The sequence below is a fragment of the Lycorma delicatula genome, chromosome 4, assembly GCF_047948215.1.
Source record: "Lycorma delicatula isolate Av1 chromosome 4, ASM4794821v1, whole genome shotgun sequence".
Lineage (NCBI taxonomy): Eukaryota > Metazoa > Arthropoda > Insecta > Hemiptera > Fulgoridae > Lycorma > Lycorma delicatula.
In genome coordinates, this window is record NC_134458.1 from 124,457,384 (window position 1) to 124,469,767 (window position 12,384).

Consider the following 12,384-nt stretch of genomic DNA (forward strand, 5'->3'; position numbering starts at 1 on the left):
TCAAATTAGGACTTTACTGTAGTTAATTGGTTTGGATACCGACTATGAGAGTTGAAACTTGGATTACATCAGAGAAGGCTGAAAGGAAGTAAACTGAAAGTCTCGATAGACAGTATGGAGTAGAAGGGAGAAAGAAGATTTTAGACAGAATTTTGGCAAGGGACAGAGAAAATGGAAGTTTTGTTTTTGATACAATCAGTCTGAGTAAATTATTCAAAAGACAAGATACAATCCGAAAACAGAAATTAGGGGTTAAATTTGAGAGACAATTTTGAAAGCTTATAACATTTTTTCGCAATAATGCTAAAATATTTTGCGGTTGATTTTATTTAATTTAATTAATTTTCCGAATCTTGTTTGGGTTAACAACATTCCTTACAAAAAAAAAAAGTAGTTTAAAGCTCGTGGATCGGTACGAAAAATTTCTCAATGTTGAAGTGAACTAAATATGTAGTTTTGATAAAAAGGAAAAACTTGACGTTTTTCACAAGCTAAAAATATTTATACGATATTGCAAGGCGCATGGTCTTATAATTTTCTATGATGAATTAGTAAAAAAAATACAAAATAAAAACAAAGAAAGAAGATATACATCAAATAAATCAGTCATTAACCGTTTTAATTGGATACAATCATCATAAGCTAAAGGTTTCTTTTTACTGTATTCCAATAAAAATAAACAGAATTTGAATCTTTATTCTGTATATAAATGCTAATTTTTGATTAAAGAAGTTAACGACTTATTTTATAAATTATGATATTGCTTTTGCGGTAAATATAGCTAGAAGAGCTGTCTATATTAAAGCGAAAGGAATGATGATCATGTCAAAAATGGGGTATTGGGTTTTTGTAAATCTTTACAATTTACGGTTCTAACAATTCATCTACCAAAAAAACATACGTATGTTTTTTTGGTAGCCAGTGCGACGCACATACATATGTGCATCGCACTGGTTTTGACCTTATATCTTATGATTGATCCAACCGATTTTCTTCAAATTTGGGTCAAATATTTTTATATATGGAGCATTCATTGATCATGTAAATTAAAAAAAAAAAAAAATGTTTAGGAGAATGGGGGTGTCGCGAAAAAACAAATTTTGATTTTCTTCAGAGGCATACTAGAGAAAATTTTATTAAAACAAATACTTTACCTACAACGCATAATAATAATCCCAAAACATTTTTCCAAGAAATCAATCTATTCCTTTTAAAATTGAAATATATTTATTTTTTTTTGATTTTTGCTTTATCACCCTTTGGTTTAAATATTTTTCAAAAATTTCTTGAATTTTATACTTCATCTATAGACCTAAGAAGAAATGTCTTCAATTTATTTCTGTTATTGATCGCGAACCTAAAATGGATAAAAGAATTCTTTTTTTCACCTTTCACCTCCGGGTAAAAGGTTGAGATAGTACCAGTTGCGAAAGTTGCTAAACTACCAGTTTTCTAACCTTAAGAGAACTTTAATTAAGCAAATTTTTTAAATGCTATATATATATATAAATATTTAAAAAAAATCTTCTTAAAATTTATTCGCTACCTCTAAAAAATATATGTTGTTTTTTTTGCTTTTCGGCTCTAATTCTTTTAATTTTTATTATTAATAGCCGGGTAAGTCCATGCAATATTTTTCTAGCTTTTTTTTTACATAATTTTTTTGGCTATTTATATGAAATAACATATTATATATAGGCCCAAATGATATTTTACTTTTATTCTGTCAACGTTAAAATAATGTTCAATGTTTAGTGCCAGACTATGAAGAATTTTACGATTTCAGTAGTAAAATTAAAGGATGGCCGAAGGAACGTGAGTATAAAAGACAAACGAATTTAAAAAAAAGAATGCTCTTAACTATAAAAAAGATACAAGTACCGTCTAACACAGACAAAAGAATTAAATTTTTTATTATTATTATGAGTTGTAAAGTATTATTACGTAATGAAAACGACGACAAAAGGAATTCCAGAAATATGATAAATAGAAGTAAAAATCTTTATAAGCAATGTTAATAAACAATGTTGGAAATTATGTTTTTAAAAAACTTTTAGGGACAAATAAGAGATACATGTAGAAAGAAAAAGAACAAGATTGCTGGATGATATATTAAGGTATCAAGTATCAGTTAATTTAGTAACGGAGCTAAGAGAAGAGGGTAAAAAATGTAAGGGAAGAAAACGACTTGAACCATAAAGCAGAAGATTAAAGATGTACTTTATAACAAATATATTGAGATTAAAAGAGTAAAGAAGATAAGAACGAAAAGTACAACTAACTAGTCAAGCGACACCGCAAATAAAAAAAAATAATAATAATAACGTAATTTAGTAGGCCTTTATGCTAGTTCAACGTTCTAAAAGAAATGGAAGTATTAGATACGACCCTCAAAACGTTAAGAAATATGGTTTTTATCTTGTAATATGCTTGTATATAACAGCACAAGGTTGTGTGTATTAGTAGTTGAGTGAGCGAAACGGTATATTGATTTTATAAATGGATGATATCTTTTAAATGGATATATAATTTTATATAGAACTTTGAAATGACGAGTATTTAAAGAAATCACGAGGTAAAGACTAGTTATTTGTTGAATCGATATTTTTTATTTAGTGATATTGAAATGGTTCTGATAGAAACATGATTCTTAGACAATTCAACTCAACACCATCTCATGTCATCTTAATGCAAAGAACGGAACGTTATAAACAAGTTAAAGTAAATCGCAACACAAACATACTGATTCATTTCCATACAAAGAAGATTAAAAAAACAAAAACGCCAAATAATACGAAGGTTAAGCCAAAAAGTAAAGAGAATTTTTTAAACCCCTTATATTTATTTGCATTTACATAAGTTAAAAGTGCTTCAACATAATCATCTTACTTTTTTGTAGAATCCATTATTTATAAAGTTTTTGAATTACTTCTAGAAAACTTTTGGTCTGGTGGATAGGCAATTGATGGAAAGTGGGTGCCGCTACGGAGAGACCTCGCGATCCTCCAACTGACACCGGACAATATGCTGGAGTATATGCTCAGGGGAGAAAGAGAGTAGCTTAAAGTAGCAGAACTAGCCACAAAGATTCTGCGAGAGAAGGAGCAGGGTGGATTGCTGAACAGATAGTGAGAAGAAACGGGATGCACCATGTCTGACTAAACTCAAATGAGGAGGCAAGGCTCCCCGATAATAACATGCGGACCGTCCAGCAGAACTTAGAAGACCAGCGAAAACCTCAAGAATTAAGGTGAAGGATACCGGACTGGAGAGCGAAGGGAGGACGACAGCCCTCTGCAGAGCTGGCGTTCGTTCGTGCTTGCATGGATGGATGGATGAGCGACAGTGATGATGCACGGAGACTCTGAACACACTGAGCTCGAAGGCACCTCCTGGGGCTGAGTAATGCTTAAATGCGGTTTCCGGCCTCGGAAGGGAGGGCTGGTGAGGTGAAGATTTAGTCGGTAGGGTGCAGGCTACATACGTTGTAACATCTGCAGAACCTGTTAGCGAGCCCGACACTTTGTCTGTAAATGGGATTACTCCTCTAACCAGAGGGGAAAAAAAAGGATAGGCAATTTTGTACTTCTTCATTGACCTCTCCATCAGAAGAAAAATTATTCTCTCGAATATTTTCTTTCAGTGGGCCAAAAATATAAAAATCGCTTGTAGTCAGAACAAGATTCACGGTGGGTGGTCCAGCAGATCAAATGAAATCTTAAATTGTTTTGTGGGTTGTTTGAGATCGAACAAGATCGCGTTATACTGAAGCAAAATCCCAACTTCTGAAAGTTTACCAGGCCTTTTTGACTTTTAATAATCATAGCAATCAGCTGTTTTCATTATTCACCATTTTAATTTTAGGTGTGAAATGAATAAAAAGTGGACATTCAGTATTGGGATGGAATTAAACATTTTCTTTTACGACTTTCCCTCTTATATAGCTCTCTGGATAGAACGAAAACTAAGTAAACCGTTATAATAAGTACAATATCGGCAAGTAAAACTCTGCATATTTCTGCACTGACTAAACAAAGTTATGTATTGGTCAAACAGGAGGTTAAAATAGAGGATTCAATTAAAAGCAGTATTTATATTTTACAGGAAAGTGTTGATTCAGAAGTAAAATCATTATATCAACATAAAGTATTACCAAAAGGACAAGATGCGTTTATGAAACCATCAAAGGGAATAAACAACGTACGAAAAGGACTTTTTGCATTTCAGGTATACAATCAAAAAGTTATTATAAAAGATATCTACGTTATTTTTTAAAAATATATCTGACTGATTTCTTTATTTTTTTACCTTCAGTTAAAATATTTAACTCTTCTCTCTCCATAAAACATCTGTTATATATATCACTCTTCCCAATCGTATCTCCTTTCTAATCCCATTATTTCCATAGTTATCTATTTCAGTTACGGTCTACCGTAATTTCCTTTTCTCTCTTATTAAAATGTCCAGAATATTTTGGTTTTAAATTCCAATTTTTCCAGCAAGTTATTCATTTCTAGGAGTTCATTTATCTAGACTGACTTCAGCTTATTTATTCCTGTTTTCTGGTCGGCAGAACTGTGACAGGAGGAAATAACATATTTTTTTGAAATCCTGTAGAATTTGCTATCCCGGTTTAACTTTCTTACAGTACTTTTGAAGAAGTCACTTACTTTCTTTTTACTATCCTTTGGGAAAATAATCAATAAATTAATGAATCCTTTTAAGATATCTTTCCCAGGGCTTTATAACTTAGTGATATCCTCTTACAATATTTTTTATTATTGTTTTTTCTTGCAAATTTTTGTTAGTAAATTATCAGAATTATAAAAGTTATATCTATAATTTTATTAAAGTTAGATTAAACAGCAGTGAATAAGTGTAAATAATCATAAATACTATTTACAGTTATTTTTAGATTACTGCATTTAATTTATTATAAATACCAGTAAAGTGAAAAAGAGAAATTAAATCTTTTTTTTTGTTAAAAATATCAATATTACTAAGAAAATATAGAAAAAATAATAATTTGAATCGTTACACTTTTAATAAATATAATTCACATATTCTCTATTAGGTTTATGCAATGTAAATTTTGCATCATTGAATTACATTTAACAAAAAAATCACAAGGTTTATGATTAAAAAACATGTCAAAAACATTTTTAAAAGTTTAAAAAGAATCTTAAACCAAAAAAATCAATTAAAATCTTTATCCAAAACTCAGGCTAAAGACATAATTTAATAATTATTATGTATAAATTTCATGTTAATGTATTAATGTTAAATGGAAAAGTAATGTTGAAATAAACAAGAGGAATTCAATCAAACTATCAAAAAATTTTTTTTTTCGTGATACGTTAGTTAAGGTAATTATAAACAGAAATAGAAAAGGGAAAAATATTATGAAGAATAGAAAAAACCGAGAATAAAAAAGAAGAATCTATATAAATAGTTGTCAAACTAAATTATCAAACTCAAGCTACATTGAATTAACTAAACTGGGTGATTCAAAAAGGATTTCACAACTTTAAAAACATATAAAAATTCTATTTATTTTTTTTTTGTAGGTAGAAGTAGATCAAGGATATAAGCTTATAAGTGATACATTTGATGAATCGGAAAAATGTGGATTAAGTGAAGTAAGACTTTTTAGAACGCCCTCTTTAGCTTTACCAGTTATTAAACGATCATGTTATCGTGAACTCTTCACTAGACAGTAAGTTCCAATATTTTTTTTTTTTACTTTAATCATTTATTAATTAGATTATTTCTATGAAGACGATTTCATTACATTCTATTTATATTATTCACTATGTATATTTTATAATAAAAAATAATTTTAACAAATACGTAAGTTGAACTATAATTAATATTTTTTTATAAAATTTGATAATGTACTTAAAAGTTAAAAAGTGACATGATCGGTAGCCGGATGATATAACAATATTTAAATATCCCCTCAGGTGGATGTTTAAAAATATACAATATTTAAAAAAAATGAATCCACAATGAGGAAAAATACAGTTTTACTAGCATGAATTGAAATAAAGAAGTTATTTAAAGAGTTTATTGTAAAAGTTGTATCAAATTGTATTTCCTTTAATTTTTCTCGTGAATATAAAAAAAAAAGGTTCTTACCAAAATATTTTCAGTGGATGAAGCTCAAAAATATTTCAATTGTTTCTCATTATAAAAACAACAATTTTATGAAAAGTTTTAGGGGTTTAATTTTTTCCTCATTAAATTTTTTTTGTTTTGCATCCTGGACAAATAAGTACACTATGGTAAACTTTATAAAAAAGGGGAGGCGCTTCGTTAAATATTTTAATTTCAGACATAGCTAAGAATTTAAACAGGATTGCGCAAATTCTTCCTACAAATTAAGTTAATATTATTGTTCTTATACATTTACCAATAATGTAACAGACTTTTAGGATATGTTGTGCTGGTGAAAATGAAGAAGAAAGTTCATATAAACGTTGGTTTGAAATTGCTTCGTTACAGAGTGTCGGATGTAAAAAAATTTTACCCTTTTTTCTGCGCTTACGGTAAAATTAAGCCAGACTGTAATTCTTTCGAAGTCGAAAGTTCAAGGTTCAAATCCTAGTAAAGGCAGTTACTTTTATACGGATTTGAAGACTAGATCGTGGATACCGGTGTTCTTTCGCGGTTGGGTTTCAATTAACCACACATCTCAGGAACGGCCGACCTGAGACTGTACAAGGCTGCACTTCATTTACATTTATACTTCATCCTCATTCATCCTCTGAAGTAATATCTTACGGGAGTTCCGGAGGCTAAGCAGAAAAAATAAAAAGAAAAGACTGTAATTTTTATGACCCAGATTAAGAGGTAAATTTACTGGTTTTGCATGAAACTGACCTGAAATATTGAAAAATTGGTCCTAGAACTGTATTTTTTGATAAATCTGGTTGGGGTAGAAAACACACTTTTTTACTTTCGGTGTAATTAACTTTACTAAATTCGCAATCAACACATAAAAGTTATAAATAAAAGTTGTAGATAATTTGATTCTAATTAAATAATATGAACAAAGTTCACAGAAACAAGTACAGATGTAAGTATTTCGAAATTTATCAAAAATAAAATATATCATATATAATGCTGCAGATTTGAACGAGGTATTTAAAGAAACAAATTTTTTTAAATTGGAAATAAACAATCAAAATTAAAAAAAAGAAGAAAAATCAAATAAAATAACACATCAGTAAAACATGTCAGTAGACTTCTTTAAAGCTAATTAAAAATTAATTTGATCTAAATTTGTCTGAAATAATTTATTTCTTAAGTTGGCATACTGATTTCATAAGTTAGCTGATTTCAACAATTATTCTTTTTTTTTTTATTTTATAATAAACATTTAAATAAGTGACTGGAGTATTTATGGGTCATTATCTAACAATGCCTAATAAAATTTTCAGTGAAAATTACTCTGATATCATTTCTGTTTATGGGTTCTGCAGTGAAAACACGTTATTTTACGCCAGAGTGTTTTTAAACACCAACCTTTTGTCTTTTACTGTAGATTTCTCGAAAAATTCTGGGAACAATTTTTTAAATTCTTCAGATCAGTTTTCATATAAAACCGCTAAAGGCATCCCTAATTTGGGTCCCAAAATTACAATCTGATTTAACTTTACTCGAAGGCTCAGAAATTAGGACGAAATCTTTCGGCAGCCGACTTTTGCTAACGAAGCGTTTTCGAAAGGCTACATGAAGTTTCTTCTTTATTTTTACCAGTAATACATGTCCAAAAGGGATTTAGTCTTCATGAATCTATATAATGTCTGGAAATACCAATATAAATTCAGGTAATGAAGTTATTTGTATTGTATGAAATGAAAAAATACGAAAAAGTACTATTAGCGAAATGAAGAGAAATGAAAAAGTATTATTAGAGAAATGAGAAGATACGAAAAAGTACTATTAGCAATCAACACAGAAAATTATAGATTTTATATTATAAATAAAAATTCAAAAGAAATTTCGCAAAAACAAAACAATCATAAACTTTCAACAGCTTAATCCTAGAATGATTTAAATTGATAGTATATATTTTATCTTGTATTCTACTGTAAAAGATCTTGATATTTCTAGTTCGGAAAACTTTAATACATCCCTTATCCGCTGCAGTTTTATACGTATTACGTTAATGATATCGTTACCGAGAAACACAACGCTAAGTATTGTATTTTACTGAAATACCGTATTATTTCTACAAAGAAATATTTATGTAAAAAAATATCACTTTTACAATATTAGAGAATATGAATAATTTCAACAAGAAGAGAAAAGCTTTGGTATATGTGTGCTTTGGTATACCTATATACTAAAAATACACACAATGTATGTATGCATACACTAAATAAGTATATATATATATATATATATATATATATATATAGATATACATTTATACCGGTATATGAGTTGAGAAGTGTTGAAGGAACGAATGAACCCCTTTGTTCTTCTGTAATTAATATAGTACATGTTAGGTTCGCTTCATTTAAACCAGCACTATTCCATTGCGGATTGCCACTTCTCAACCTACAATGCAATATAAACAGACACAGGAACCACAAAGACACATACATACTAACACATACACACAAATACATTTGTGTTACTTGAACGTACACAGCACTACAAGTAAATTCATTTCCTTATTCACATGAGTTATATGAAGAGTACATTAAAGAAGACAATGAGGGTGTGAATTTCAGACGAAAGCAGAAAGAGAGAAAGATAGGTGAGAAAATGTGGTAAAAGAAAGAAAGGAGAAAATTAAATGGTAGGAAAAGAGATTAAATGTGGCTATAAATTAAGCATAAAACTATTTAATTGTACTTTTCTTTTATTAAAAAACTTTCTATAATAGTATTATTGGTTTAGGCAACTATAATCGCGGGCATTATGCTTTATAATCGATCATTTAGAACCATAGATATACATTAGATTATGTGTTTGTATAATTAACGGGAAACAAGCATTACTAGAACGTTTATCTAACGTTATGGGTAGTATATTAAAAATTATCGGACCTCGTTTAGAGATTTTGATTACGTCATTATTCCATAGAAACTCTCCAGGGTACGACCTCATTGTACTGAAAACTATCTATGGAGGGTATATTTTCCATATGACTAAATGTAATTTTTAAGACTATAAAATTAAGAATCCCGTGGACAGGAGATAAGACATTCCTAAATGTCGGGAAAACTTATCCAAAATCTAATTTCCTGCAGACTAATCAATTTATTAACTCTTTGTTGCTATTATTAGACCAATAGCGTAACTGGTTTCTTCTATATGATTAGTTTAAGTTTAGATTCCACTACTTTTGCATTATTCAAAATTTATCTTGTTGATTTTTTACAATAATCCTGTAAAATAAATAATCCACTAGTGATTTGTCCTTTGATGCAAACATTCGAAAAACGTATGGCTGGAGTTCATATATCCTTATATCCAACATATCTTTCTCTTATTTATGTACATTCATATCTTTCAATCCTTTTACAAGCGCTTCTTCTGTTTTTTCTAAGGACATTCTCATTCAAATTATTTTCTTACGTAGGTGTTCCGCAAGGTTCTGACCTGGTTCCAGTTCGTGTACAACATTTACACATTAGATATTGAAAATTCCCTTTCAATAATGACTGCTTTTAAAATGATCAAGTTATTAACTTTTCATCTTACACAAAAATTTTCAATTTATAATCCAGTAATTTACATTGATTCTGAAGCCCTGGTTTAAAAATTTGCACATTAAATTTATCACCGACCTTTTACTTTTTACGCAGGAAAACCTGTTATTTTTTCTGGTAAAACAATAACTCTTAAGGATGTAAAATACTTCGGTATCTTCTTTGAAACACACTTATTTGGAATACACATGTGGAGACAAAAAGTAAAAAATTAGATTGACAGTTATTCTGAATTTTTTACAGATTATACAAATTGCAAATTCAATTTAAAAAATGCAGCCAGATTTGATCATATTGCAATCAGATTTATGGTTTTGTTAAGTTTTTTCTGAAATTTATTTCTTAGCCTTATCTTTATTTTTTAGCCATCAAAAATTTGTGATACGTAATTAGAATGACTTCATTGATCAGTGTTCTCCTTAAAGCAAGAGTCATTTTTAATATATATTTTTTTTGTGTTGGCTGAACGAGATAAGTGTTTTTATCGGTTGAACTAAGATGTTAACTGATACAACTAAAATAAAAAACAACTATTAATTTCTGATAAAGTTATGCTAAGAAAAATATGCCAATTATGATTTTAAAAAATAATCATTAAAACGAACTAATTTAATTTAATGCAAAAAATCTGTTCCCCTCTTTTTTTAATTCTCTTTCCTTTATCAGTTACGGCATGCGGTTGTCTTATCATTAATTTATTTTTCAGTGAACGTGGAAATCAGCTTGTCAACAGGGGTGTTAAGTAGAGATGCTATTTCGTTAACGATTCTAAACTATCCTGATTTTACATGAAAACTACTCCATATTGTTCACAGGTTTTCTAATGCTATGAAAATTTCAGTGTAGATAAGAATATACTATTTTAGATTACTGAATATATACATTAGAGAAGTTAAATGCAAAAAATATTTTTTGTGTAAAATTTATACAAAATTATGTATATTTATACATAATAAAGGAACCATCTATTCTTGATATTTAATACTTAGAAGAAAGTTTTTTCTTAGTGAATTTAAATATTAAATGGACAGAAATATGTCTGGTATTATTATACATCAAAATAATATTTAAAGCAATGTTTATTATTAATTTTTAGTTCGAAAATTATATGCGTACTACAAGAAGTTTTTTTATATTTTAATAATTTTTTTAATACATATTTTATTTTAACACATTTAACAATGAACAATTTTGTAAAAAATCTAACTATCTGGATTCTGTATCATTACTTGCAACTTTAACAATTAAAAGCAAAAAAAAAATCCGATGTGGACCCCACATTACTTCCTTGTTCACCTATTAAATTACATATACACATTTTTTCTGCTCTTCATTGTGAGATACGATACTCCAATTCTTTAATAAAGTTTACAGTTACACAATTGCATTGTGGTGGATACCACATTGCATTACATTATTTTATGGTGTCCGTATCAGCATTTTATATTAGTTATATAATAATCTTGTTTCCCGTCGCTCAAACAGTTATGTGGTGAGTGAGAACGTGTCGGATCCATAACCATGGATAACATTCGGTTCGAATCCGACTTCATAAACATATATTATCAATTTTTTAACATTTATTTACTTTTTTAAATTTAAAATAAAAATGAAAAGTATATAACATTTATTTCACTAATAACTTTTGATTTTTTTTTTGAATCAGAGGTTAATAGGTAATTATAATTATAATATTAAAATTAAAAAAAAAAAGTTAAAAAAAGATGAAGTCGGATTTGAACTGATGTGCCTTCCCCAGTAAGATCCAAATATTTCATTAATTAAAATTTTATTTGGCTATAACTCTTGAACCAATGAAAATAAGTACCACTTATGATATATCGTTGAAAAGCTGTCAATGAGGGCTTATTACTCCAGTTAAGAAAAAGTCCAAAATTCAAATTTTTGGGATTCGACATTTTTGGTTATGTCTATTGCAATTAAAAGGGGAGGTGCACAACTAGATATTACAACAGTCGAAAATCCAAAATTTCATCATTCTACGGCTAATAGTTTTTGAGTTATGCGAGATATACACGTACGTACAGACGTCACACCGAAACTAGCCAAAATGTATTCAGAGGAGGTCAAAAAAATAGATATTTCCGTTGAAATTTGAAAACCGAAATTTTTCGCGATCACAATACTTGTTTTACTTTGTACAAGGAAGTAATATATATATATTTATATTTGAAATTACTCTTCAAATTTACAAGACTCTTTATAGTGACAAGGTACTCAACAACTTCACTAATGGAATTATTATTTTCTCCATAACCATAAATTAGTATTTTGGCAATGGTGGACTTTGTAAAAAAATTGCTATCTTCATATTCTGTTGCTGTATCGAAATTATTTTTTCCCGTTATGATTTTATAAAACTTTTCACGCATACTTTTTGTAATTTATTTACTTTATACATATACTATATACGTAATCTAATCATTAGAATACTGTATACATAATCCACTTTAACAATTTTATATACATACCGGTTTTGTATTGCATGTAAGAATGCCAAGCCGACATTCGAATCCGGGACCCCCTGATGAAAGGCCAAGAGGCTACCACTCGTGGCACGGAGGCCGGCCAATAAGTTATTTAGTTTGCAATAAAAGACTTAATATTTTATGTACTATCACAATTCGATGAACTA

General features: G+C 28.8%; 1 protein-coding gene across 1 annotated transcript in view; it reads left to right on the forward strand.

The window, feature by feature from the left end:
• The window catches only part of LOC142322714 (glutamate receptor ionotropic, kainate glr-3-like), a 164,075-nt gene that overhangs the window by 90,285 nt on the left and 61,406 nt on the right, over positions 1-12,384 (forward strand). Inside the window, exons 9-10 of the mRNA XM_075361790.1 lie at positions 4,105-4,227; positions 5,568-5,716. Coding sequence (XP_075217905.1) covers positions 4,105-4,227; positions 5,568-5,716 — 272 coding nt within the window. The remainder of the gene's footprint in view (positions 1-4,104; positions 4,228-5,567; positions 5,717-12,384) is intronic.